The sequence below is a fragment of the Pleurodeles waltl genome, chromosome 2_2, assembly GCF_031143425.1.
Source record: "Pleurodeles waltl isolate 20211129_DDA chromosome 2_2, aPleWal1.hap1.20221129, whole genome shotgun sequence".
Classification (NCBI taxonomy): Eukaryota; Metazoa; Chordata; class Amphibia; order Caudata; family Salamandridae; genus Pleurodeles; species Pleurodeles waltl.
Window position 1 is genome coordinate 155,734,948 of NC_090439.1, and position 24,075 is coordinate 155,759,022.

At 42.9% G+C, this 24,075-nt stretch overlaps 1 protein-coding gene across 2 annotated transcripts in view; it reads right to left on the minus strand.

Moving 5' to 3' along the window:
* Positions 1-2,779: 2,779 nt before the first annotated feature.
* Positions 2,780-24,075, minus strand: part of BAG1 (BAG cochaperone 1) — a 290,841-nt gene continuing 269,545 nt past the window's right edge. For both annotated transcript variants that reach the window (XM_069219546.1, XM_069219547.1), the window contains one exon: positions 2,780-3,732. In XM_069219546.1, coding sequence (XP_069075647.1) covers positions 3,643-3,732 — 90 coding nt within the window. In that variant the 3' untranslated portion in view covers positions 2,780-3,642. The remainder of the gene's footprint in view (positions 3,733-24,075) is intronic.

Consider the following 24,075-nt stretch of genomic DNA (forward strand, 5'->3'; position numbering starts at 1 on the left):
AAGACCTATTTACTTCGCTAATGCTTGTTTATTTTGTGTTGTTTTTTATTTATCCATCCAAGTTGTGTTGCAATCTTGGATAAGTAAATAATGAGAACACAGCGAATGGCGTGTCACTAAGCTGGCGCATACATATATCATCAAGCATGCATTCATCAGCCGAATAACAATTGCAAGCAAGAGCTGCATCATCCCAGATGTTTTGGATTGTTTTACTGATGCTGCACACTATTGGCTAAAATAACGTCATCTCTGTACCTGATGTTGCACAGTATTGACAAAGCCAATGCTTGATACATTTTTTATGCAACCATAACACCATGTTAACTGTTTGTTCAGTGAATTTCTCAGGTTTCATTCAAATGTGTCGGTTTTAGTGTTTCAACTACCTGAAACAATGTTATTTTGAATTTATTTTCCAGTGACTACATATATACATACTACAAATTGCCCCACAAGGAACTGCAACACACAGCTTCCTTGTGGTTGTCTGCTCCTCATGAAAACACTCTAATATGAAAAAGTAGGTGGCACTCAGACCAACGTTCCCTAATACCCATTTTACATCAAGGCTTCAATAGGCACTAAACAAAAACAGAAACAGCCAAAAAGTTTCTAATAGCCGAGCACTTAATCATAGGGTTACAAATTCCGAGATCTCACTTAATATATGAAACAGAGTTACAATCACTAGCATAAGCCCCTAAACACATGCTTATGTCCTTTATAGACAACTTAAGGCAGAGTTGTGGTACTAGTGAGGATGACATCTGACAAATGTGAGAGGTTTTTAATGGTAAAATTTGACCGCAATGCCCCTTCCCACGTGTTTGAGCGCGAGGGCCTGATTCACAAAGATAAACCTACACTTTTGTGTAAGTTTACAATTGTTTGCTGTTCGCAAAGGGATTTACAAGTAGTATCTTTACGAGTGCAGAGTCTCCGCACATAAAAATAACTTTCTATTTATGTGCAGAGACTCAGCACTTGTAAAGATACTACTCTGTAGTTAAGTCCAACACAAGACATAGCCAACCACTGGTATTGCAAAACCTCCCATAGAAAATAATGGAGGTGGAAATTAAATTAAAAGTCCATAGGAAATAATGTTAAATGAAATTATTTAAAATATAATTAAATATAATTAAATGTTAAAACACATAAAATAGTACATATTCATTTTTTAATTATAAAAAATTGTAGTACCCCATTTTGAATTTCAAAATTAATGTAAGAATGTTCAATAAATATAACTTAGTTTTAATTAATACTCACTTTTAATTATTATTGCTTCCTAAAATAAATATTGTTTTTTTCTTTAAGTGGAAGTCCATTTTTCAAATTATACAATAATTTTAATTGTATTTCATATATCTGCATGGAATATTATTTTCAAAATTAAGATACTAGTGCTGTAATAGATATTTTATTTTGTTCTACATTTAAATAAATATATAACAATTAATTTACATAAATATTTAAACAAACATTTATAATATTTCTTTTTGAATGGAATAAAGTTTTTTTATTCTTCCCTATCCTTCACCATACAGAGGTTTCCACCCTGACAGTGAAGTCTCCTTATGGTAAAATAGTGGGAAATGTTTACTAAATTATTGAGTTTGAAATTAAATATTAAACATACTGTTATATTAAAAAATAATGCAAATTCATTTTATATATTTATTTTAAATGCGGAAAAAAAAGCAACATCACTATTACTAAATTTTAAAAAAATCTTTAATTCACATAACTATATTAAAGTATAGATTAAAAATAATATCTAACCTAAAGAAAAACAATGTTTTACTATGGATAAATAATTATCAAAAGTGATGAACAAACTGAATCAAAAGTAAATTAGTTATGTTTTAATAACATTATTAAATGAGTTATTCAATTACAGATTAATTGTATTAATTAAATTCAAAATACGGTATTGAAATACATTTTAATTAAATAATAAATATGTACTCTTTTTATATACTTTAACATGATGTAATATTTATTTATATTTTAACTATTTTAAATAACTTAATTTAACATTATTTCCTGTGAGGTTGTATTTTAAGTCCCTACCTCCACTACTTTCTATGGGACCAGAGGTTAGCCATGTGTGGTGCTGGAATGACTACTGCTTTTTAAGTGGTAACTTAACTCGAATTTTGTGAAAAGCCAAAAGTGTAAATTACTCTTATGCATTAATTACCCGTGTGAACCATGCCGGATTAACTCCTATATTAACTAATCATACACTGATAAATGTAGGTTTTCAATTGTGATAAGGCCACGATTTATGCAGACTTTGTGTACACTATGGACAAAAAATAAATACATCTAAATTAACTAACACAAAAACAGACATAGGGTTTCCAGTTATAAGAAACTGCAAAATATTTTTGTAAAATTTGGTGGAAATCTCACGAAATTCACTCAGCAGTACCTTATGTGCATACCTCACATTAAAAGATTGAATCAGATCCAAACTAAGGGACTGGCTCAAAAAGAAAATGTCTACCTCAAGACATTTTCTGCTTACGTCATTTCCTGCAGCACAAAAGTGTGTGGAATTCCATATAACATGAAATTCGTGACTTTTTGCATGATACAAAATTGGCAAAATTTCGCACAATACAAAGTTTGCTAATTTCACTGGCGTAATAGAAACTTGGCATAGGGCTAAATTGATAAGATTTTTATTTGGATGTAGGAATCACACAAAACCAGTTACTCATAACCTCACTTTTATGAAAAGGTAAAAAAAAAATCTTACACCGTATTTAAAAATATGTCCTTTAATCATGTCTGCCCTCATGCTTACAAATACTATGCTCAGAAATGCTCTGATCAAGACGTTCCACAATGCACACGCACGCTTCTCTAACCCCTATGTACAAATACATCACATCCCAGTCCAACTATAGCTCATCAATATGTTTTGTTAACGAACAGGAATCTTGGGGTACTTCAGAAGATGGAAGTCACTAATGGGCAGCATTTGGTTGGCGTTCATCTATTTTCAGCAAGTATAGACGCCACTGAAAATACACAAAGACCTCATATAATAATATACATTGTTTTCAAAGAAAAACAGCTTATGAAGGCAAATAATAATATCGCAAACTATACCAATTTTATAAACTTTAGCAGCCCTGCAACTCCCAAAGTCCAGACAATCTCTCTGCTCCTGGCAAAAGACCTTCTTGTGTCAAAGTCAAACTTCTTTTTATTTATACCTGTCGATGCCCGCCACACTCTAACATAGGTTGTTGATGCTAGAAGCTTATATCCGTCACAATTCATTTGGTGACTTGTAAAGGACCCACATTACATGCAAATGACAAATCAGGTGGCAGAGGAAGGCTGGCAAAACGCACCTAATCTATGACAGCGATGCCTCGGCCCGGAGTAGGACTATTTCAGGTGCGTTTTTGTCCACTGCCAGTGGTTTTGAATACCTTTATTTTATACCACTTTTGATAAAACAGATGAGGGCCTGAAACAAGTAATGTGGCAGGAACAAGCTGGTATCAGTTTAAAACAAAGGATAAAAAGCTGAGTGAAAGCTCCAAAACAAAGAGCAAAGACGCATTTTCCCTTGCTCATAGAGCAATTATCTTCTAGACTACAGGAACCAAAGTCTTATTCAGAAAGGGCCATATTCTTGGATTGTAGTTTGTCCATTTCTTGTCCAATATTTCCTTCTACTGTATCACACTGGGCAAGGAGACCCTGAAAACAGAGAAATATATGAGGCATGTAAAGAAAAAAATGCACGTTGGTTGAAGTAGATGTATTCGCTTTTCACAAACACAAACAGTTGAGACGTCAAAACGAAGAGAGACTGAAATCACATAAGACGAGAATATAACTTATTTGAACTATTCCTTGATATATGCTCTGTGGGGCCAGTGTCAGAGGAGGGCACGCACTGCACAGTACGACACAATTAAGTGGTGGAGAAATGTGTTGGTAAAATAGAGAATTAAACAGCACTCACAGGACTGTTGTAAACACCTCGCAATAATAAGGTGAAATGTAGCAAATGTGATGTGCTAATTTCCCCTAAAAATACTAAACTGAAAAACTTTAATATCATCGAATGTTATCCAAACAATATTTGTGGGGCGGTTTTTAGGGCACTCGAAGTTCCATTTTAGGCAGCACACACAATAAAAATGAAGATTTGTCTGCTGATCTGCGGGCACGTAGAGGGAAAACGCACTAAAATGATCTCTGCTCTCTCTTGGAATATCTTTCTTCCTCTTTTGTGCATAGATCGAGCTTTCGGCCTCTAACCTCTGCTGTCCTTACCGCATGGCTCCAAGCTGAATGTTACCTTTTCCGTTGTTGACCCACCTGACCTATTCTACCTGCAAGGAAAACCCTGCTGTAAAAACTGAGACCAGCAGTAACAGGTAATCACTTTATTTTTAGATAATGCGGGTAAATTACAGGAGCAATGTCGGAACCGCTCCTGGAACCGCTCCGTTCATCCCAACTGCCACCTCCCGAACCTCCGTCTCGTAGATCGAATGTCAACATTCCACATTCGATCTACGCACCACACATCTTCCCCTCTTATCAACAACAACAAAACAAATAACATACTTAAAATCGGGAAAATACATATAAAAGAAAATACATAATACATGTACCTATAAAATAATTTTTTTTTTTTACATTGAATTGGAAGCATTCCCACTTTTAATTAACTTCCCATCACGAATTCATTGAAATGCCTTGGTAATTTCCTTTCTCTCAAACTTTTACAAATAGGTATCACGTCATCCTCCCGATTCCTGGGTTCAAGAATACGGAATTCACCACCTCCTTCACCTCTGTCTGACCACGCATCCTCGTATCCCCACAAATATCCACTCTCTTCATCAAAATCTTCACACACAGATTCCTGGGGAAGGTTACTTGCTTTAAACAAACTCACATGCTGCAAATTACGTACTCTTCCATCCTCAAGCTGAACTGCACCATTCAATACCTTCACCACTTTCATAGGGCGTGACCATCTCGCATTCCCTTTATTTATTATCCCAAAATTTTTCACACGTACGTACTGTCCAACTGCCAAGTTTGGCATAGTTTTTCCACTGTTGATTTTATTTAAAACTTCGTTTTGATACTTTTGCACCCCATTTCTCACAGAGCTAAAGTCTACTCAACCAAAACTTCCTCGCCTTCTGTTCATCAACCACCAACGGATTAGTTTAGAAGATGGTTTCCAACCCCTCAATAACTCAAAAGTTGTTTTTCCAGTGACTGAATGTGGAGTAATTCTGTAAGATAACAACATATTTTGGATGGCCTCCTTCCAGGGCAAATTAGATTCTAAAGCTAATTGTATAGTGTCCTTGATAACCTTGTTGAACCTTTCAACCTGACCATTACCTTCAGGATGGTATAATGACACCCTCACATGATTTACCCCACAACTCTTCAAAAAGGAACTCATCTTAACAGAAGTAAGTTGTACACCATTGTCCGAAACAATGGTTTCAGGAATACCTTCCCGCACAAATACATCTTTTAAGAATTCGATCACAGTATCAGTAGTTATATTGCCAACCATACGAACCTCTGGCCATTTGGAAAAATAATCAACTAGGACAATCGCATACCCTTCCTTAGCAGCTAAGTTAACAAACGGACCCATAAAATCGATTGCAACTTTGCGCCACGGGCCATCTGGCAACTCAACCAACTGTAATGGTACCACTAATGGTTTCACAGACTTGTCACTCAATACACACTTAGCACACTCTCTTACCCAACGATCTACTATACCATCTAATCCCGGCCACCAAAAAACTTCTTTGATCTTCCTCCTGGTACTTGCCATACCACCATGACCTTCATGTCCCAACTTAACAATGGTATCACGCATACCATAGGGAGGCACAATTTTATCGCCTCTTAATATAATGTCCTTCGACACAGACAATTCCTCTTTAATCTTCCAGAATGTACTGCTCTTGCCTCGTAAACTACGTTCTTATGGTCATCCTTTCAAAATAAACTCCTTCACCTTCAACAAGACCTCATCCTTCTGCATTTCTCTCATCCACACACATTCAGATAGATTGTCATGCACATTCCCATTTTGCAGAAACATAACATCCTTATAAGTGAACGCAACATCGCACTCTCCATCATCAATTTCCTCAGCACTACTATGCAATAGTGCTAACCGAGACAACCCATCTGCCACACAATTACTTTTCCCTGGAAGATGCAAAATTTCAAAGTGATACATTTGTAATTTCGAAGCCAACCTTGCCAAAATATTAATCAGAGGTTTGTGATCCGTACAAATTTTAAATTTGCGCTCCCATATGTACATCCTAAATCGTTGCACAGCCCACGTAGCGGCCAATAACTCCTTCTCAATTACAGAATAGTTCCTCTCTGCTTGAGACAGAGTACGAGAAGCATATGCGACCACCCATGTGTCTCCTTTCTTCTTCTGAGACAAAACTGCACCAATACCATATGCGGAAGCATCTACTGCTACAGTACATTCAGCAGTTTCATCAAACGATTTGAGACAAGATGCATTAATAATTTCTTCCTTTATAGTCGAAAACTCCTTGGAATGTATCTCTGTCCAGCAGAACGTCGCATTTTTCCTCAGCAAGGCACGGAGGTTCCCCACCTTGGATGCAAAGTTTTCCACGAAGCGAGAATAAAACTCTGCTAGGCCTAAAAATGATAACAATTGTTCCTTGCACCTTGGTTCTGGAGCCTCACTAATAGCTTTGATGTGACTAACCTTAGGTCGAATACCATCCTTAGAAATGATATGACCTAAATATTCAACGTGGCTCTCTCCAAATTTGCACTTTTGATCCTTAGCAGTTAATCCATAGTCACTCAGTGCTTGCAGTACTGCTTGTAAGTTCCGGTCATGCTCAATTCTATCACGACCATATACTAAAATATCATCCTGGAATACCTTTGCCCCCTTAACATTCGAAAGTATTTTGGACAATTCCCTGTGGAAAACTGCAGACGCACTAGCCAATCCAAATGGCATCCTTTTTTACTGGAACATCCCTTCCGGTGTAATAAAAGCTGTACAATGTTTAGACTCAGGACTTAAATGTATCTGGTGATACGCACTCGCCAAGTCGATGGTTGAAAATTCTGTAGCATCTCCAATAGACGACATCAATTCCTGCAAATTTGGAAAAAGGAAATGCATCTATCCAATTGCATCATTGAGTGCCCGCAGGTCATCACACAACCTGAGGTCCCCACTGGATTTTACCGAAATTACAATCAGAGAAACCCAATCGGAGAACTCAATTGGTTCAATAATATCATTATCACACAAATCCCTTAACATCTCCTTCAATTTTTCTCTATAATTCAAGGGAACATTCCTCAACTTCTGCCTTACGGGAACAGCGTTCTCCTTTAATACAATTGTATGTTTAAAATTTTTCATACTCCCCAAACAACCACTAAACACGGTAGGAAATAGTCCCTTTATATCACGATACAAATCATTCTGCGACGTATCCATACTCACAGTATACACTGGCGGACTAGCATTAGGGTCCACCCTCAACCTCAATTGACAAATATGTGGCCAACCCAGAATAGTTGCCCCTCCTTCTGCCACAAGAATTTCACCTGAACACTTCTTTCCAGCATATTCGATTTCTGCCTGTATTTTTCCTACAATTGCAATTTTATGACCAGAATAACTACAAGGACTGGTTTTTGTCTTTTGTAAACTCCTTCCAGGCCACAACTGATTAAATAGAGATTTGCCTATTATAGTGTACCACGAACACGAGTCCACCATAACTTCCACTCGTGCACCGTCAATATTTATATAACACTTAGGAAATTGAAGCTCTCTTCCCTTAATGTTACGCTCTTGAATGCTTAATACCAAATTCTGAATTCCTCCCTCAACCTCATCATCATCCACATTCTCCACAACACAACTTACTTTCTTTTCGAAACTTCTGCAGGCGCGTGCAAAATGTCCCTTTTTTTTACATGCACTGCAATTTTTCCCAATCGCCAGGCAACCATTAAAATTTGCAAAATGCGAACTGGCGCCGCATCTAAAGCACACTTTAGTATTGTTGTACATGCTAGACTTGTTATCCCCAGATTTGTTGTCCCCACTACCAGCCCGGGCAACTATTTTTTCCTTTTTGTCCATGCATTCCCTGTCTTTGCTTACGGTACAAACGTTGTCACAATCTTTAACTTCCCTCCTCATAGTTTGTAAGTAATCTTCGGTAATCTCAATGCTCCTCGCCACTTCAACAGCCGTTTTTAAAGATATTTCCCCAGAAGACCAAAGTTTCTCCTGTATTTTTTTAGATTTAGTCTTCATTAATAATTGGTGCCTCAAAACTTGGTCATATGTCATATTGTCAAAAGCACACGTAACCGCTAAGCCTCTTAACACTGCCATATACTGGTCAATGGACTCATCAGCCTTCTGTTCCCTGGAATCAAATTTGTATCTTTCCATGACTACATTTATTTTCCGGCCATACCTATCCTGTAACTGTTGTAAAGCACATTTATACACATCTACCCCATGCACATTATCTACAGGTGGTAAATTTTTTAATTCCCTTAACCCTACAGCGCCCAAACGATGTTTAAGTAATGACAGGTGCCTGTCAGGTGAACATTCGCCCTCTTCCAACACATCAACATATGCCTCAAATAAATCCAACCACAATTCCCACTGAATGGGTGGTTCTCCTGGTTCATTAAAAAAAGAAATGGTGGAGGCTGAATACTAGACATTCTGTAATTTACAATGTCCTATATCAATAATTACTGAATGCAGTTGAACAATATACAATGTCCTATATCAATAATTACTGAATGCAGTTGAACAATAAAGTTTTTTTTTTTTTAAGAACAGAGTCCAGTCACAATAAATTCCGGCACATCCAACAAGTCAAATGTATAGACAAAGGTTCTTTTTGTAATTATAAGCACAAGGTGTGCCTATCACCGTATTCCAAATTAAACGTGCTGATTCCTTGTAATTGTATTAATTGCACACTAAACGTGCCCAGTTCCTTGTAATTGTAGACAATATGTGCATGCACGAGGTCTACTCCTTCAAGATGGCTGCTAGTTTGCTATTTGTAGGCACACAGGTGTGCCCATCACCGTGTTTCTCAATAAAGGTTAAGAGGATCTCCAAACCACTTCAAAATGGCTGCCTCAAACGGTGTTGTTCGCTCTCTAGAGTAATTTGGGCACACTCCAACCCATAATTCCTGGCGTAGTTGCAGATATTTTTTTTCCGAAACAGGAATCTTGCCAATACAGGACATCAAAAGGTACTTAATGCGCCGCCCCTCAAGTTATGGAAGCACCAGCATCCAGAAAATCGCCATTGGACATCAAGAGGTACTTAATGCGCCGCCCCTCAAGTTATGAAAGCACCAGCAGCCAGAAAATCGCCGAAAATAAAAGCGCAATCCTCACCTCCGACATCGCTCCTGCCCTCCTCATCGCCACTGTAAAAACGGAGACCAGCAGTAACAGGTAATCACTTTATTTTTAGATAATGCGGGTAAATTACAGGAGCAATGTCGGACCCGCTCCTGGAACCGCTCCGTTCATCCCAACTGCCACCTCCCGAACCCCCGTCTCGTAGATCGAATGTCAACCTTCCACATTCGATCTACGCACCACACCTGCCAAGTCTCCGAAAAAGACCCAAGATGCATTTCATTCTGAACAAAGTGGAGTTTGAAATGTGAATTACAACTGCATTTTGGCTAGCTCTGATCTTCCACTGTACTTCCAAAGTAGCATAAACACCGGTCCATCGAGTCATGAACTTTTTCATGCTTTGAATGGACTCTGCACATCACTGCTATGAATGACAGCATTTGCCAGAGCTGGTGGCTGTCTCTGTTAAAGCGGAGGATAAGCCATGGACACCGAGCGTACCGTGCTATTTTTGTTACAGTGCATTTCTATTAAACAGTGGCAAAAGGAAGGAGTCTGGCTTGTAACAGAAACGGCAAGCCATAACTACTGGCGCTGCTAACAATTGCTAGACTATGACCATGCAACTGAGAAGGTGAAAAAAACACGTTTGGTTAATCAGATTAAAAGATGTGTACAGATGGAAACACCAGCCGTTATAAGGGCTATAATAAAACGTTAGGAGTCATAATGATTCAGAAACTTGCTTTATATTAGTGTGTTTTGGTAAACCCCATATTCAATTAATGGCGTCTATTTTAAGGGTCGAGCATGTAGTTTAAAGTAATGGTCTATGCAATTTCATTACAAAGAAAAAAGTTCTCGTGGCTTTAAAAGAGGAGTATATCTACTTTGCCTACTTAAAAGAAACATACATATTCTATTCAGTAGCAAAGAAACAAACTAGAGATTGTTTTGGGCTTCTATGCCTGAGCTACTTCTCAACAAAGGGAAGAGGGGGTAAGCATTGATCTTCATAAGAATCTATGTTCTAAGCTGGATACTTAGACTACTCCACAAGAATGTATAGCTGCCCAACTAGGGAACTTATCATATTATTACTTAATTTAACTATGAGATAATATTATAAAAATGCAATATTACAACACAACAAATGTGCGACAGAAATTGAATCTACAAAAGCAGAGGCAAGACTGATGTAATAGTTTGGACTCATTTAAAAAAGATCAGTGTCAAAAGGATGATTGGAGACTTACCCTTTAAATAGTGATTAAACATTCAGACAAATTTCACATATTGCCCCTCTCGGCATAAAACATTTACTTGAATAGGCCTCTTGTATGTTAGTGCCCCACTAGCAAATATAACTCCGAATTAAAGTTTTCAACCAAAATCCATGCATGTGGGCAGATTTTATATTGTGAAGGATCCTAAAAGGTGCAGATGGAAATTCAGTCTATTCCTGCTATGAAATGAATTCATTAGTGAAAAACTAGGAAAAGAAGTCTAGCCCTTTGTAGGAAAGTACCATCTTGCCTGGCATGTTACCCCCATTTTTCACTGTATATATGTTGTTTTAGTTGTATGTGTCACTGGGACCCTGCTAGTCAGGGCCCCAGTGCTCATAAGTGTGCCTGAATGTGTTACCTGTGTTATGACTAACTGTCTCACTGAGGCTCTGCTAATCAGAACCTCAGTGGTTATGCTCTCTCATTTCTTTCAAATTGTCACTAACAGGCTAGTGACCAATTTTACCAATTTACATTGGCTTACTGGAACACCCTTACAATTCCCTAGTATATGGTACTAAGGTACCCAGGGTATTGGGGTTCCAGGAGATCCCTATGGGCTGCAGCATTTCTTTTGTCACCCATAGGGAGCTCTGACAATTCTTACACAGGCCTGCCACTGCAGCCTGAGTGAAATAACGTCCACGTTATTTCACAGCCATTTTACACTACACTTAAGTAACTTATAAGTCACCTATATGTCTAACCTTTACCTGGTAAAGGTTGGGTGCTAAGTTACTTAGTGTGTGGACACCCTGGCACTAGCCAAGGTGCCCCCACATTGTTCAGGGCCAATTCCCCGGACTTTGTGAGTGCGGGGACACCATTACACGCGGTCACTACATATAGGTCACTACCTATATGTAGCTTCACAATGGTAACTCCGAATATGGCCATGTAATATGTCTATGATCATGGAATTGCCCCCTCTATACCATCCTGGCATAGTTGGCACAATCCCATGATCCCAGTGGTCTGTAGCACAGACCCTGGTACTGCCAAACTGCCTTTCCCGGGGTTTCACTGCAGCTGCTGCTGCTGCCAACCCCTCAGACAGGCATCTGCCCTCCCGGGGTCCAGCCAGGCCTGGCCCAGGATGGCAGAACAAAGGACTTCCTCTGAGAGAGGGTGTTACACCCTCTCCCTTTGGAAAATGGTGTGAAGGCAGGGGAGGAGTAGCCTCTCCCAGCCTCTGGAAATGCTTTCATGGGCACATTTGGTGCCCATTTCTGCATAAGCCAGTCTACACCGGTTCAGGGACCCCTTAGCCCTCCTCTGGTGCGAAACTGGACAAAGGAAAGGGGAGTGACCACTCCCCTGACCTGTAACTCCCCTGGGAGGTGCCCAGAGCTCCTCCAGTGTGCTCCAGACCTCTGCCATCTTGGAAACAGAGGTGCTGCTGGCACACTGGACTGCTCTGAGTGGCCAGTGCCACCAGGTGACGTCCGAGACTCCTGCTGATAGGCTCCTCCAGGTGTTGCTAGCCTATCCTCTCTCCTAGGTAGCCAAACCCTCTTTTCTGGCTATTTAGGGTCTCTGTCTCTTGGGATTCCTTAGATAACGAATGCAAGAGCTCATCCGAGTTCCTCTGCATCTCTCTCTTCACTTTCTGCCAAGGAATCGACTGCTGACCGCGCTGGAAGCCTGCAAAACTGCAACATAGTAGCAAAGACGACTACTGCAACTCTGTAACGCTGATCCTGCCGCCTTCTCGACTGTTTTCCTGGTGGTGCATGCTGTGGTGGTAGTCTGCCTCCTCTCTGCACTAGAAGCTCCGAAGAAATCTCCCGTGGGTCGAGGGAATCGTTCCCCTGCAACCGCAGGCACCAAAGAACTGCATCACCGGTACCTTGGGTCTCCTCTCAGCACGACGAGCGAGGTCCCTTGAATCCAGCAACTCTGTCCAAGTGACTCCCACAGTCCAGTGACTCTTCAGTCCAAGTTTGGTGGAGGTAAGTCCTTGCCTCCCCACGCCAGACTGCATTGCTGGGAACCGCGACTTTTGCAGCTACTCCGGCCTTCGTGCACTTCCGGTGGAAATCCTTTGTGCACAGTCCAGCCTGGGTCCACGGCACTCTAACCTGCATTGCACGACCTCCTAAGTTGTTCTCCGGCGACGTGGGACTCCTTTGTGCGACTTTGGGTGAGCACTGTTTCACGCATCCTCGTAGTGCCTGTTTCTGGCACTTCTCCGGGTGCTGCCTGCTGCTGAGAGGGCTCCTTGTCTTGCTCGACGCCCCCTCTGTCCCCTGACGCAATTTGCGACATCCTGGTCCCTCCTGGGCCACAGCAGCATCCAAAAACACCAACCGCACGATTTGCAGCTAGCAAGGCTTGTTGGCGGTCTTTCGGCGGGAAAACACTTCTGCACGACTCTCCACGGCGTGAGGGATCCGTCCTCCAAAGGGGAAGTCTCTAGCCCTTGTCGTTCTTGCAGAAACCTACGCTTTTACTGTCCAGTAGCAGCATCTTTTCACCCACAGCTGGCATTTCCTGGGCATCTGCCCATCTCCGACTTGCTTGTGACTTTTGGACTTGGTCCCCTTGTTCCACAGGTACCCTCGACTGGAAATCCATTGTTGTTGCATTGTTGGTTTGTGTCTTTCCTGCAGAATTCCCCTATCACGACTTCTATGTCCTTTGGGGAACTTTAGTGCACTTTGCACTCACTTTTCAGGGTCTTGGGGTGGGCTATTTTTCTAACCCTTACTATTTTCTAATAGTCCCAGCGACCCTCTACAAGGTCACATAGGTTTGGGGTCCATTCGTGATTCACATTCCACTTTTGGCGTATATGGTTTGTGTTGCCCCTATCCCTATGTGTCTCCATTGCATCCTACTGTAACTATACATTGTTTGCACTGTTTTCTAATACTATTACTGCATAGTTTGGTATGGTGTACATATATCTTGTGTATATTTGCTATCCTCATACTGAGGGTACTCACTGAGATACTTTTGGCATATTGTCATAAAAATAAAGTACCTTTATTTTTAGTATATCTGTGTATTGTGTTTTCTTATGATATTGTGCATATGACACTAAGTGGTACTGTAGGAGCTTCACTCGTCTCCTAGTTCAGCCTAAGCTTCTCTGCTAAGCTACCATTATCTATCAGCCTATGCTGTTAGACACCCTATACACTAATAAGGGATAACTGGGCCTGGTGCAAGGTGCAAGTACCCCTAGGTACTCACTACAAGCCAGTCCAGCCTCCTACATTGGTTGTGCAGCAGTGGGATAAGTGCTTTGAGACTACTTACCACTCTTGTCATTGTACTTTTCATAAGAGAAAAATATATAAAACAAGTTCAGTGTATGTACACATAACTAAAAAGTTTTGCATTTCCTCTTTTCACTCTTTTCTAAAGTGCTGAAAAGTACTTCTAAACTTTCTAAAAGTTCTTAAAAGTGTAACAAGTTTTTTTTTCTGTCTTTCTAAAAGCTCTAAAAACTTTTTAGCACTTTTTCTATCACTTAAACTCTTTCTAAAAATGCCTGGCACAGGCCAAAATGTTGATCTGTCCAAACTTGCATATGACCACCTTAGCTGGAAATGAGCAAGGAGTCTCTGTGTAGAAAGAGGTTTGAGTGTAGGGAAGAATCCTTCCTTGGAATTATTGCTTAACATGCTTAGAGAACAAGATAAGGCCACAAGGGCCCCATCTGTTGAAAAAGTAGCTAATGGTTCCCAATCTGATCCAGGGACTCCCCTAGAAAAAGATTCAGGAAAGAAAATTCCTAGCCTGCCCATTACTAGACAGTCTAGCATAGTTGGTACTGATGTTGAGTCACACCATACAGATAGTGTTGTCTCACATCATAGCAAGAGCATTCATTCTCACCACAGTAGAACTGATGTTTCTGTTAACCAAGCTGTTAGGGTGCCCTCTGTAAGGGACAGGTCTCCTTCTGTCCATTCTCACCATACTTCTGTTTCAAGACATGTCCCTCCCACCCACCCTGATGACAGATTGTTAGAAAGGGAGCTCAATAGATTGAGAGTGGAGCAAACCAGACTGAAGCTCATGAAGCAACAGCTGGATTTGGATAGACAGTCCTTAGAAGTAGAGAAGGAGAGACAGAAACTGGGTTTAGAAACCCATGGTGGCAGCAGCAGTATTCCCAATAGTCATCCTGCAAAAGAGCATGATTCTAGGAATCTGCACAAGATAGTTCCCCCTTATAAGGAGGGGGGTGACATTAACAAGTGGTTTGCTGCACTTGAGAGGGCCTGTGTTGTACAGGATGTCCCTCAAAGGCAGTGGGCTGCTATCCTATGGCTATCATTTAGTGGAAAGGGTAGGGATAGGCTCCTTACTGTGAAAGAAAGTGATGCCAATAATTTTACAGTTCTTAAGAATGCACTCCTGGATGGTTATGGCTTAACCACTGAACAATACAGGATAAAGTTCAGAGAGACCAAAAAGGAGTCTTCACAAGACTGGGTTGATTTCATTGACCATTCAGTGAAGGCCTTGGAGGGGTGGTTACATGGCAGTAAAGTTACTGATTATGACAGCCTGTATAACTTGATCCTGAGAGAGCATATTCTTAATAATTGTGTGTCTGATTTGTTGCACCAGTACTTGGTGGACTCTGATCTGACCTCTCCCCAAGAATTGGGAAAGAAGGCAGACAAATGCGTCAGAACAAGGGTGAACAGAAAAGTTCATACAGGGGGTGACAAAGATGGCAACAAGAAGAAGGATGGTAAGTCTTCTGACGAGGGTGGGGACAAAATCTAAAAATGAGTCTTCATCAGGCCCACAAAAACACTCTGGTGGGGGTGGTGGGCCCCAATCCTCTTCAAATCAAAACAAAGAAAATAAACCATGGTGCTATTTATGTAAAATAAAAGGCCATTGGACAACAGATCCCAGTTGTCCAAAGAAAAACACCAAGCCTCCTACCACTACAACCCCTACTGCTACACCTAGTGTCCCTACTAATAGCAGTGGTGGTGGGAGCAAACCTACTAATAGCCAATCCAAGGGAGTAGCTGGGCTCACTTTTGGTAACTTAGTTGGGGTTGGTCTGATTAGGGAGACCACAGAGGCTGTGTTAGTCTCTGAGGGGGCTATTGATTTAGCCACCTTGGTTACTTGTCCCCTTAACATGGATAAGTACAAGCAACTACCCCTAATAAATGGTGTTGAGGTTCAGGCCTACAGGGACACTGGAGCCAGTGTAACTATGGTGATAGAGAAACTGGTCCACCCTGAACAACACCTACTTGGTCACCAGTACCAAGTAACCGATGCTCACAACAACACACTTAGCCACCCCATGGCTGTTGTAAATCTCAACTGGGGGGGGGGTGGGTAACTGGTCCAAAGAAAGTTGTGGTATCTTCAGATTTACCTGTAGACTGTCTATTAGGGAATGATTTGGAGACATCAGCTTGGTCGGATGTGGAGTTGGAGGCCCATGCAGCAATGCTGGGCATCCCAGGGCATATTTTTGCTTTAACAAGGGCTCAGGCCAAAAAGCAAAAAGGACAGGGTGACTTGGATCCTGGAACAATGGACCAAGTGCTCCCTAAAGCTAGGGCTAGTAGAAGTAAAGCACTTCCTACTATCCCTCCCTCTACAGTGGATTCTACTTCTGAGGAAGAAGAATTTCCACCCTGTGCAGAACCTACACCAGAGGAGCTGGAAGCAGACACTGCTGAGCGTTTGGGTGAAGGGGGGCCTGCCAGGGAGGAGCTGAGTGTGGCACAGCATACCTGTCCCACACTAGAGGGTCTAAGACAGCAAGCTGTCAAACAGGCTAATGGGGATGTCAGTGACTCTCACAGAGTTTACTGGGAGGACAACCTCTTGTACACTGAAGCAAGGGATCCTAAACCTGGAACTGCCAGGAGGTTAGTGATTCCTCAGGAGTACAGAAAGTTCCTCCTAACTCTAGCCCACGACATTCCCCTAGCTGGACATCTGGGACAAATGAAAACTTGGGACAGGCTTGTTCCCTTGTTTCATTGGCCTAGAATGTCTGAGGACACAAAAGAGTTTTGTAAGTCCTGTGAAACCTGTCAAGCCAGTGGCAAGACAGGTGGCACCCCAAAGGCACCCCTTATTCCACTGCCTGTGGTTGGGGTTCCCTTTGAAAGGGTAGGGGTTGACATAGTTGGCCCCCTTGACCCTCCTACTGCTTCAGGCAATAGGTTTATCTTGGTGATAGTGGACCATGCCACAAGATATCCTGAAGCAATTCCTTTAAGGACCACTACAGCACCTGCAGTGGCAAAGGCCCTCCTGGGAATATTTTCCAGGGTGGGTTTCCCAAAGGAAGTAGTATCAGACAGGGGAAGCAATTTCATGTCTGCTTACTTAAAGGCCATGTGGAAGGAGTGTGGTGTGACTTACAAGTTCACTACACCCTATCATCCACAAACAAATGGACTGGTGGAGAGATTTAACAAAACTCTCAAAGGCATGATTATGGGACTCCCTGAAAAACTCTGCAGGAGATGGGATATCCTTTTACCATGCCTCCTTTTTGCCTACAGGGAGGTACCCCAGAAAGGAGTGGGCTTCAGCCCCTTTGAACTCCTCTTTGGACACCCTGTTAGGGGTCCACTGACACTAGTCAAGGAGGGTTGGGAACAATCTTTAAAAGCTCCAAAACAAGATATTGTGGATTATGTACTTGGCCTCAGATCAAGGATGGCTGAGTATATGAAAAAGGCCAGTAAAAACCTTCAGGCCAGCCAAGAGCTCCAGAAGCAATGGCATGATCAGAAGGCTGTTTTGGTTCAGTACCAACCAGGACAGAAAGTGTGGGTCTTGGAGCCTGTGGCCCCAAGAGCACTCCAAGATAAATGGAGTGGACCCCACATAATTGTTGAAAAGAAGGGTGAAGTCACCTACTTAGTTGACTTAGGCACAGCCAGGAGTCCCCTTAGGGTGCTCCATGTCAATCGCCTGAAACCCTACTATGACAGGGCTGATCTCACCCTGCTCATGGCAACTGATGAGGGACAGGAAGAAGACAGTGATCCTCTACCTGATCTCTTCTCTTCCACAGAACAAGATGCTCTAGTGGAAGGTGTAGTTTTGGCTGATTGTCTTACTGCTGAGCAGAAAGACCATTGCATAAATCTCCTGGGTCAGTTTTCTGAACTCTTCTCTACTGTGCCAGGTACCACTTCTTGGTGTGAGCACATTATAGATACTGGAGACAGCTTGCCTGTCAAAAGTAAAATCTATAGGCAGCCTGACCATGTCAGGGACTGCATAAAGCAAGAGGTGCAGAAAATGTTAGAACTGGGAGTGGTTGAGCACTCTGAAAGTCCATGGGCTTCTCCTGTGGTACTTGTACCAAAACCTCATTCCAAGGATGGAAAGAAGGAAATGCGGTTTTGTGTAGATTACAGAGGTCTCAACCAGGTAACCAAAACTGATGCTCACCCTATACCCAGGGCAGATGAGCTCATAGATACACTGGCATCTGCCAAGTATCTAAGCACTTTTGATTTGACTGCAGGGTATTGGCAGATCAAATTATCAGAAGATGCTAAACCTAAAACTGCATTTTCAACCATTGGAGGACATTACCAATTCACAGTAATGCCTTTTGGATTGAAAAATGCACCTGCCACTTTTCAGAGGTTGGTGAACACAGTCCTGCAAGGGCTGGAAGCTTTTAGTGCAGCATATTTGGACGATATAGCTGTCTTTAGCTCCAGTTGGGATGATCACCTGGTCCACCTATGGAAAGTTTTAGAGGCCCTGCAAAAGGCAGGCCTCACTATCAAGGCTTCAAAGTGCCAGATAGGGCAGGGGAAGGTGGTTTATCTGGGACACCTTGTTGGTGGGGAACAAATTGCACCACTTCAGGGGAAAATCCAAACTATTGTTGATTGGGTTCCCCCTACTACTCAGACGAGAGCCTTCCTAGGCCTCACTGGGTATTACAGGAGGTTCATTAAGAACTATGGCTCCATTGCAGCCCCTCTTAATGACCTCACATCCAAAAAGATGCCTAAAAAGGTATTGTGGACAGCTAGCTGTCAGAAAGCTTTTGAGGAGCTGAAGCAGGCCATGTGCTCTGCACCTGTCCTGAAAAGCCCTTGTTACTCTAAAAAAATGTATGTCCAAACTGATGCATCTGAATTAGGAGTAGGGGCAGTCCTATCACAACTTAATTCTGAGGGCCAGGATCAACCTGTTGCTTTTATTAGTAGGAGGTTGACCCCTAGAGAAAAGCGTTGGTCTGCCATTGAGAGGGAGGCCTTTGCTGTGGTCTGGGTACTGAAGAAGTTGAGGCCATACCTGTTTGGCACTCACTTCATTGTTCAGACAGACCACAAACCTCTACTTTGGCTAAAACAAATGAAAGGTGAAAATCCTAAATTGTTGAGGTGGTCCATATCCCTACAGGGAATGGACTATACAGTGGAACATAGACCTGGGAGTAGCCACTCCAATGCAGATGGACTCTCCAGATATTTCCACTTAGACAATGAAGACTCATCAGGTCATGGCTAGTCTTATTGTCCTTCGTTTTGGGGGGGGTTGTGTAGGAAAGTACCATCTTGCCTGGCATGTTACCCCCATTTTTCACTGTATATATGTTGTTTTAGTTGTATGTGTCACTGGGACCCTGCTAGTCAGGGCCCCAGTGCTCATAAGTGTGCCTGAATGTGTTACCTGTGTTATGACTAACTGTCTCACTGAGGCTCGGCTAATCAGAACCTCAGTGGTTATGCTCTCTCATTTCTTTCAAATTGTCACTAACAGGCTAGTGACCAATTTTACCAATTTACATTGGCTTACTGGAACACCCTTACAATTCCCTAGTATATTGTACTAAGGTACCCAGGGTATTGGGGTTCCAGGAGATCGCTATGGGCTGCAGCATTTCTTTTGCCAACCATAGGGAGCTCTGACAATTCTTACACAGGCCTGCCACTGCAGCCTGAGTGAAATAACGTCCACGTTATTTCACAGCCATTTTACACTGCACTTAAGTAACTTATAAGTCACCTATATGTCTAACCTTTACCTGGTAAAGGTTGGGTGCTAAGTTACTTAGTGTGTGGACACCCTGGCACTAGCCAAGGTGCCCCCACATTGTTCAGGGCCAATTCCCCGGACTTTGTGAGTGCGGGGACACCATTACACGCGGTCACTACATATAGGTCACTACCTATATGTAGCTTCACAATGGTAACTCCGAATATGGCCATGTAATATGTCTATGATCATGGAATTGCCCCCTCTATACCATCCTGGCATAGTTGGCACAATCCCATGGTCCCAGTGGTCTGTAGCACAGACCCTGGTACTGCCAAACTGCCTTTCCCGGGGTTTCACTGCAGCTGCTGCCAACCCCTCAGACAGGCATCTGCCCTCCTGGGGTCCAGCCAGGCCTGGCCCAGGATGGCAGAACAAAGGACTTCCTCTGAGAGAGGGTGTTACACCCTCTCCCTTTGGAAAATGGTGTGAAGGCAGGGGAGGAGTAGCCTCCCCCAGCCTCTGGAAATGCTTTCATGGGCACATTTGGTGCCCATTTCTGCATAAGCCAGTCTACACTGGTTCAGGGACCCCTTAGCCCTGCTCTGGCGTGAAACTGGACAAAGGAAAGGGGAGTGACCACTCCCCTGACCTGTACCTCCCCTGGGAGGTGCCCAGAGCTCCTCCAGTGTGCTCCAGACCTCTGCCATCTTGGAAACAGAGGTGCTGCTGGCACACTGGACTGCTCTGAGTGGCCAGTGCCACCAGGTGACGTCAGAGACTCCTGCTGATAGGCTCCTTCAGGTGTTGCTAGCCTATCCTCTCTCCTAGGTAGCCAAACCCCCTTTTCTGGCTATTTAGGGTCTCTGTCTCTTGGGATTCCTTAGATAACGAATGCAAGAGCTCATCCGAGTTCCTCTGCATCTCTCTCTTCACTTTCTGCCAAGGAATCGACTGCTGACCGCGCTGGAAGCCTGCAAAACTGCAACATAGTAGCAAAGACGACTATTGCAACTCTGTAACGCTGATCCTGCCGCCTTCTCGACTGTTTTCCTGGTGGTGCATGCTGTGGGGGTAGTCTGCCTCCTCTCTGCACTAGAAGCTCCGAAGAAATCTCCCGTGGGTCGACGGAATTGTCCCCCTGCAACCGCAGGCACCAAAGAACTGCATCACCGGTACCTTGGGTCTCCTCTCAGCATGACGAGCGAGGTCCCTTGAATCCAGCAACTCTGTCCAAGTGACTCCCACAGTCCAGTGACTCTTCAGTCCAAGTTTGGTGGAGGTAAGTCCTTGCCTCCCCACGCCAGACTGCATTGCTGGGAACCGCGACTTTTGCAGCTACTCCGGCCTCCGTGCACTTCCGGCGGAAATCCTTTGTGCACAGTCCAGCCTGGGTCCACGGCACTCTAACCTGCATTGCACGACCTCCTAAGTTGTTCTCCGGTGACGTGGGACTCCTTTGTGCGACTTCGGGTGAGCACCGTTTCACGCATCCTCGTAGTGCCTGTTTCTGGCACTTCTCCGGGTGCTGCCTGCTGCTGAGAGGGCTCCTTGTCTTGCTCGACGCCCCCTCTGTCCCCTGACGCAATTTGCGACATCCTGGTCCCTCCTGGGCCACAGCAGCATCCAAAAACACCAACCGCACGATTTGCAGCTAGCAAGGCTTGTTGGCGGTCTTTCGGCGGGAAAACACTTCTGCACGACTCTCTACGGCGTGAGGGATCCGTCCTCCAAAGGGGAAGTCTCTAGCCCTTGTCGTTCTTGCAGAAACCTACGCTTTTACTGTCCAGTAGCAGCATCTTTTCACCCACAGCTGGCATTTCCTGGGCATCTGCCCATCTCCGACTTGCTTGTGACTTTTGGACTTGGTCCCCTTGTTCCACAGGTACCCTCGACTGGAAATCCATCGTTGTTGCATTGTTGGTTTGTGTCTTTCCTGCAGAATTCCACTATCACGACTTCTATGTCCTTTGGGGAACTTTAGTGCACTTTGCACTCACTTTTCAGGGTCTTGGGGTGGGCTATTTTTCTAACCCTTACTATTTTCTAATAGTCCCAGCGACCCTCTACAAGGTCACATAGGTTTGGGGTCCATTCGTGATTCACATTCCACTTTTGGAGTATATGGTTTGTGTTGCCCCTATCCCTATGTGTCTCCATTGCATCCTATTGTAACTATACATTTTTTGCACTGTTTTCTAATACTATTACTGCATAGTTTGGTATGGTGTACATATATCTTGTGTATATTTGCTATCCTCATACTGAGGGTACTCACTGAGATACTTTTGGCATATTGTCATAAAAATAAAGTACCTTTATTTTTAGTATATCTGTGTATTGTGTTTTCTTATGATATTGTGCATATGACACTAAGTGGTACTGTAGGAGCTTCACTCGTCTCCTAGTTCAGCCTAAGCTGCTCTGCTAAGCTACCATTATCTATCAGCCTATGCTGCTAGACACCCTATACACTAATAAGGGATAACTGGGCCTGGTGCAAGGTGCAAGTACCCCTAGGTACTCACTACAAGCCAGTCCAGCCTCCTACACCCTTTTTTTAACTCGAGCCTAGACAGCGGCGCATACACCGTCTGCAGGACCTGATGAATGGAGTATAGGACTTTGCTCCCGTCTGCCGCTGCCTGGCGCTTACCATAGGTTCAAGGCAGTGTTGCTCTTGTTTTGCTGCCTCCTAACTGGTTTGGCAGCTGATACGTCACTAACTGTACTTGGCTGAGGAGCTCCTGCCAAGTACACTTTTATTACGCCTGGAATGTTTTTCTGTTGTTTAGATGGACTATTTTTGTTTCCTGCCTCTCACGTTTGTCACTAAGTGCTTGTGTTCATGTGCATGGTTAGTTTTCCGCATTTGTCCATCATTTGGTCCTTACTTTACATAATCAGTAATTACAAGTAGTTGTGTTGTGCGTGTATTCTGTACATTTGTTTGTGGCTTTATATAGCATGAAATCGACCCAGGAATGAACCCTCAACAGCTGCTCTCCACACACAACTTGAGAGGCAATACTACAATGTTCACTGCACTCAGGGAAACTCACCCCATAATGCTTTGCAGGCATTCTTTTTACAACACATTTTTGGCTATAACTCAGCCTGAGGTGGTCCTAAGGCAATGCGGCCACCACCAAAACATTCACAACAATGTGCTCCTTCTGTCCAGGCCATCTTGTGGGTCACATTAGGATAGAGGAGCCGCAAAAACATAGCCTCTTCCACCATTCAATACATATTTAAACCCTCTTATAGCTGGAACTTTTGTTTTTACAGCTGACAGGAGTTTGTGTTATAAGGCCTTGTTTGTAATAATATTCTGACAGCCTTGCTCGACCAGCAAATGTGTAATGCACTGTGCCCTTCAAGGGCTGAAGGATGATAAGTGCTCCAAGGCACTACTAACACAGCAGACTCCCAGGGACATCTAGCCACATCCAGTGGTGTTGCACCTTCTGCTAACGCACAAACACAGTTTATTTCCGATAAAGGTTTAATGTACAGCATGGCTAAATATTTCAGCCATTTCACTGAGGACCTGGTACTTCTCCAGCCGCTTCGGGGTTTGTGGGACAATCTAAGCTTCTTATGTTAGAAGAAGTTATGCAGTATTCCGTGACAATATACTCTGAGTGCTTTTGGCTCCACAGGGACATCTAGCCACAAACAGTGGTACTGCACCTTCTGCTGTTCACTCTACATAAATCTAACCACAGCCAGTGGGACTGCATTTTCTGCTGTTGAATCTACAGGGACATCTAGCCACCCCCAGTGATACTGCAAATTCTGCTGTTGACTCTACAAGGACATCTAGTAATGACCTGCGACACTGCACCCTTATGCCACTGACTCCACAGTTAAATTATATTTAAAAGGCCTGTTAGCCCTGAAAATGTGTAATACACTATGCCCTCAAGAGGCTGATTATATGGCTACACTGCAATGTTCTTTATAATCCTTTTTTATGTGATTATGCCCTCTAGGGGTTGAATATATGTTTACATGACCATGTTTCTTACAAATGCTATTACATTACAGTCTACTGCCAAGTGTATGAAGAAATGCACAAACACAGTTTATTTCTGATTAAGGTTTAATGTGCTGCATGGCTAAATATTTATAAGGTCCCAAATGTAAGGTTGTCATTATCATTTACAATGCCAACTGCTCTAACTCTCACTAATGCGAGACCTATTGCATTGCAAATGCTTGTTACTAGAATGTTACCTTACGAGAATAAGTGAAACAATATAGTTTTATTAGTCACTGAAGAATTCTGTAAGCGGAACAAGTATTTTACTCTTATCCAACAAAAGGATCAGAACAGGGCAGAGTACATCATTTT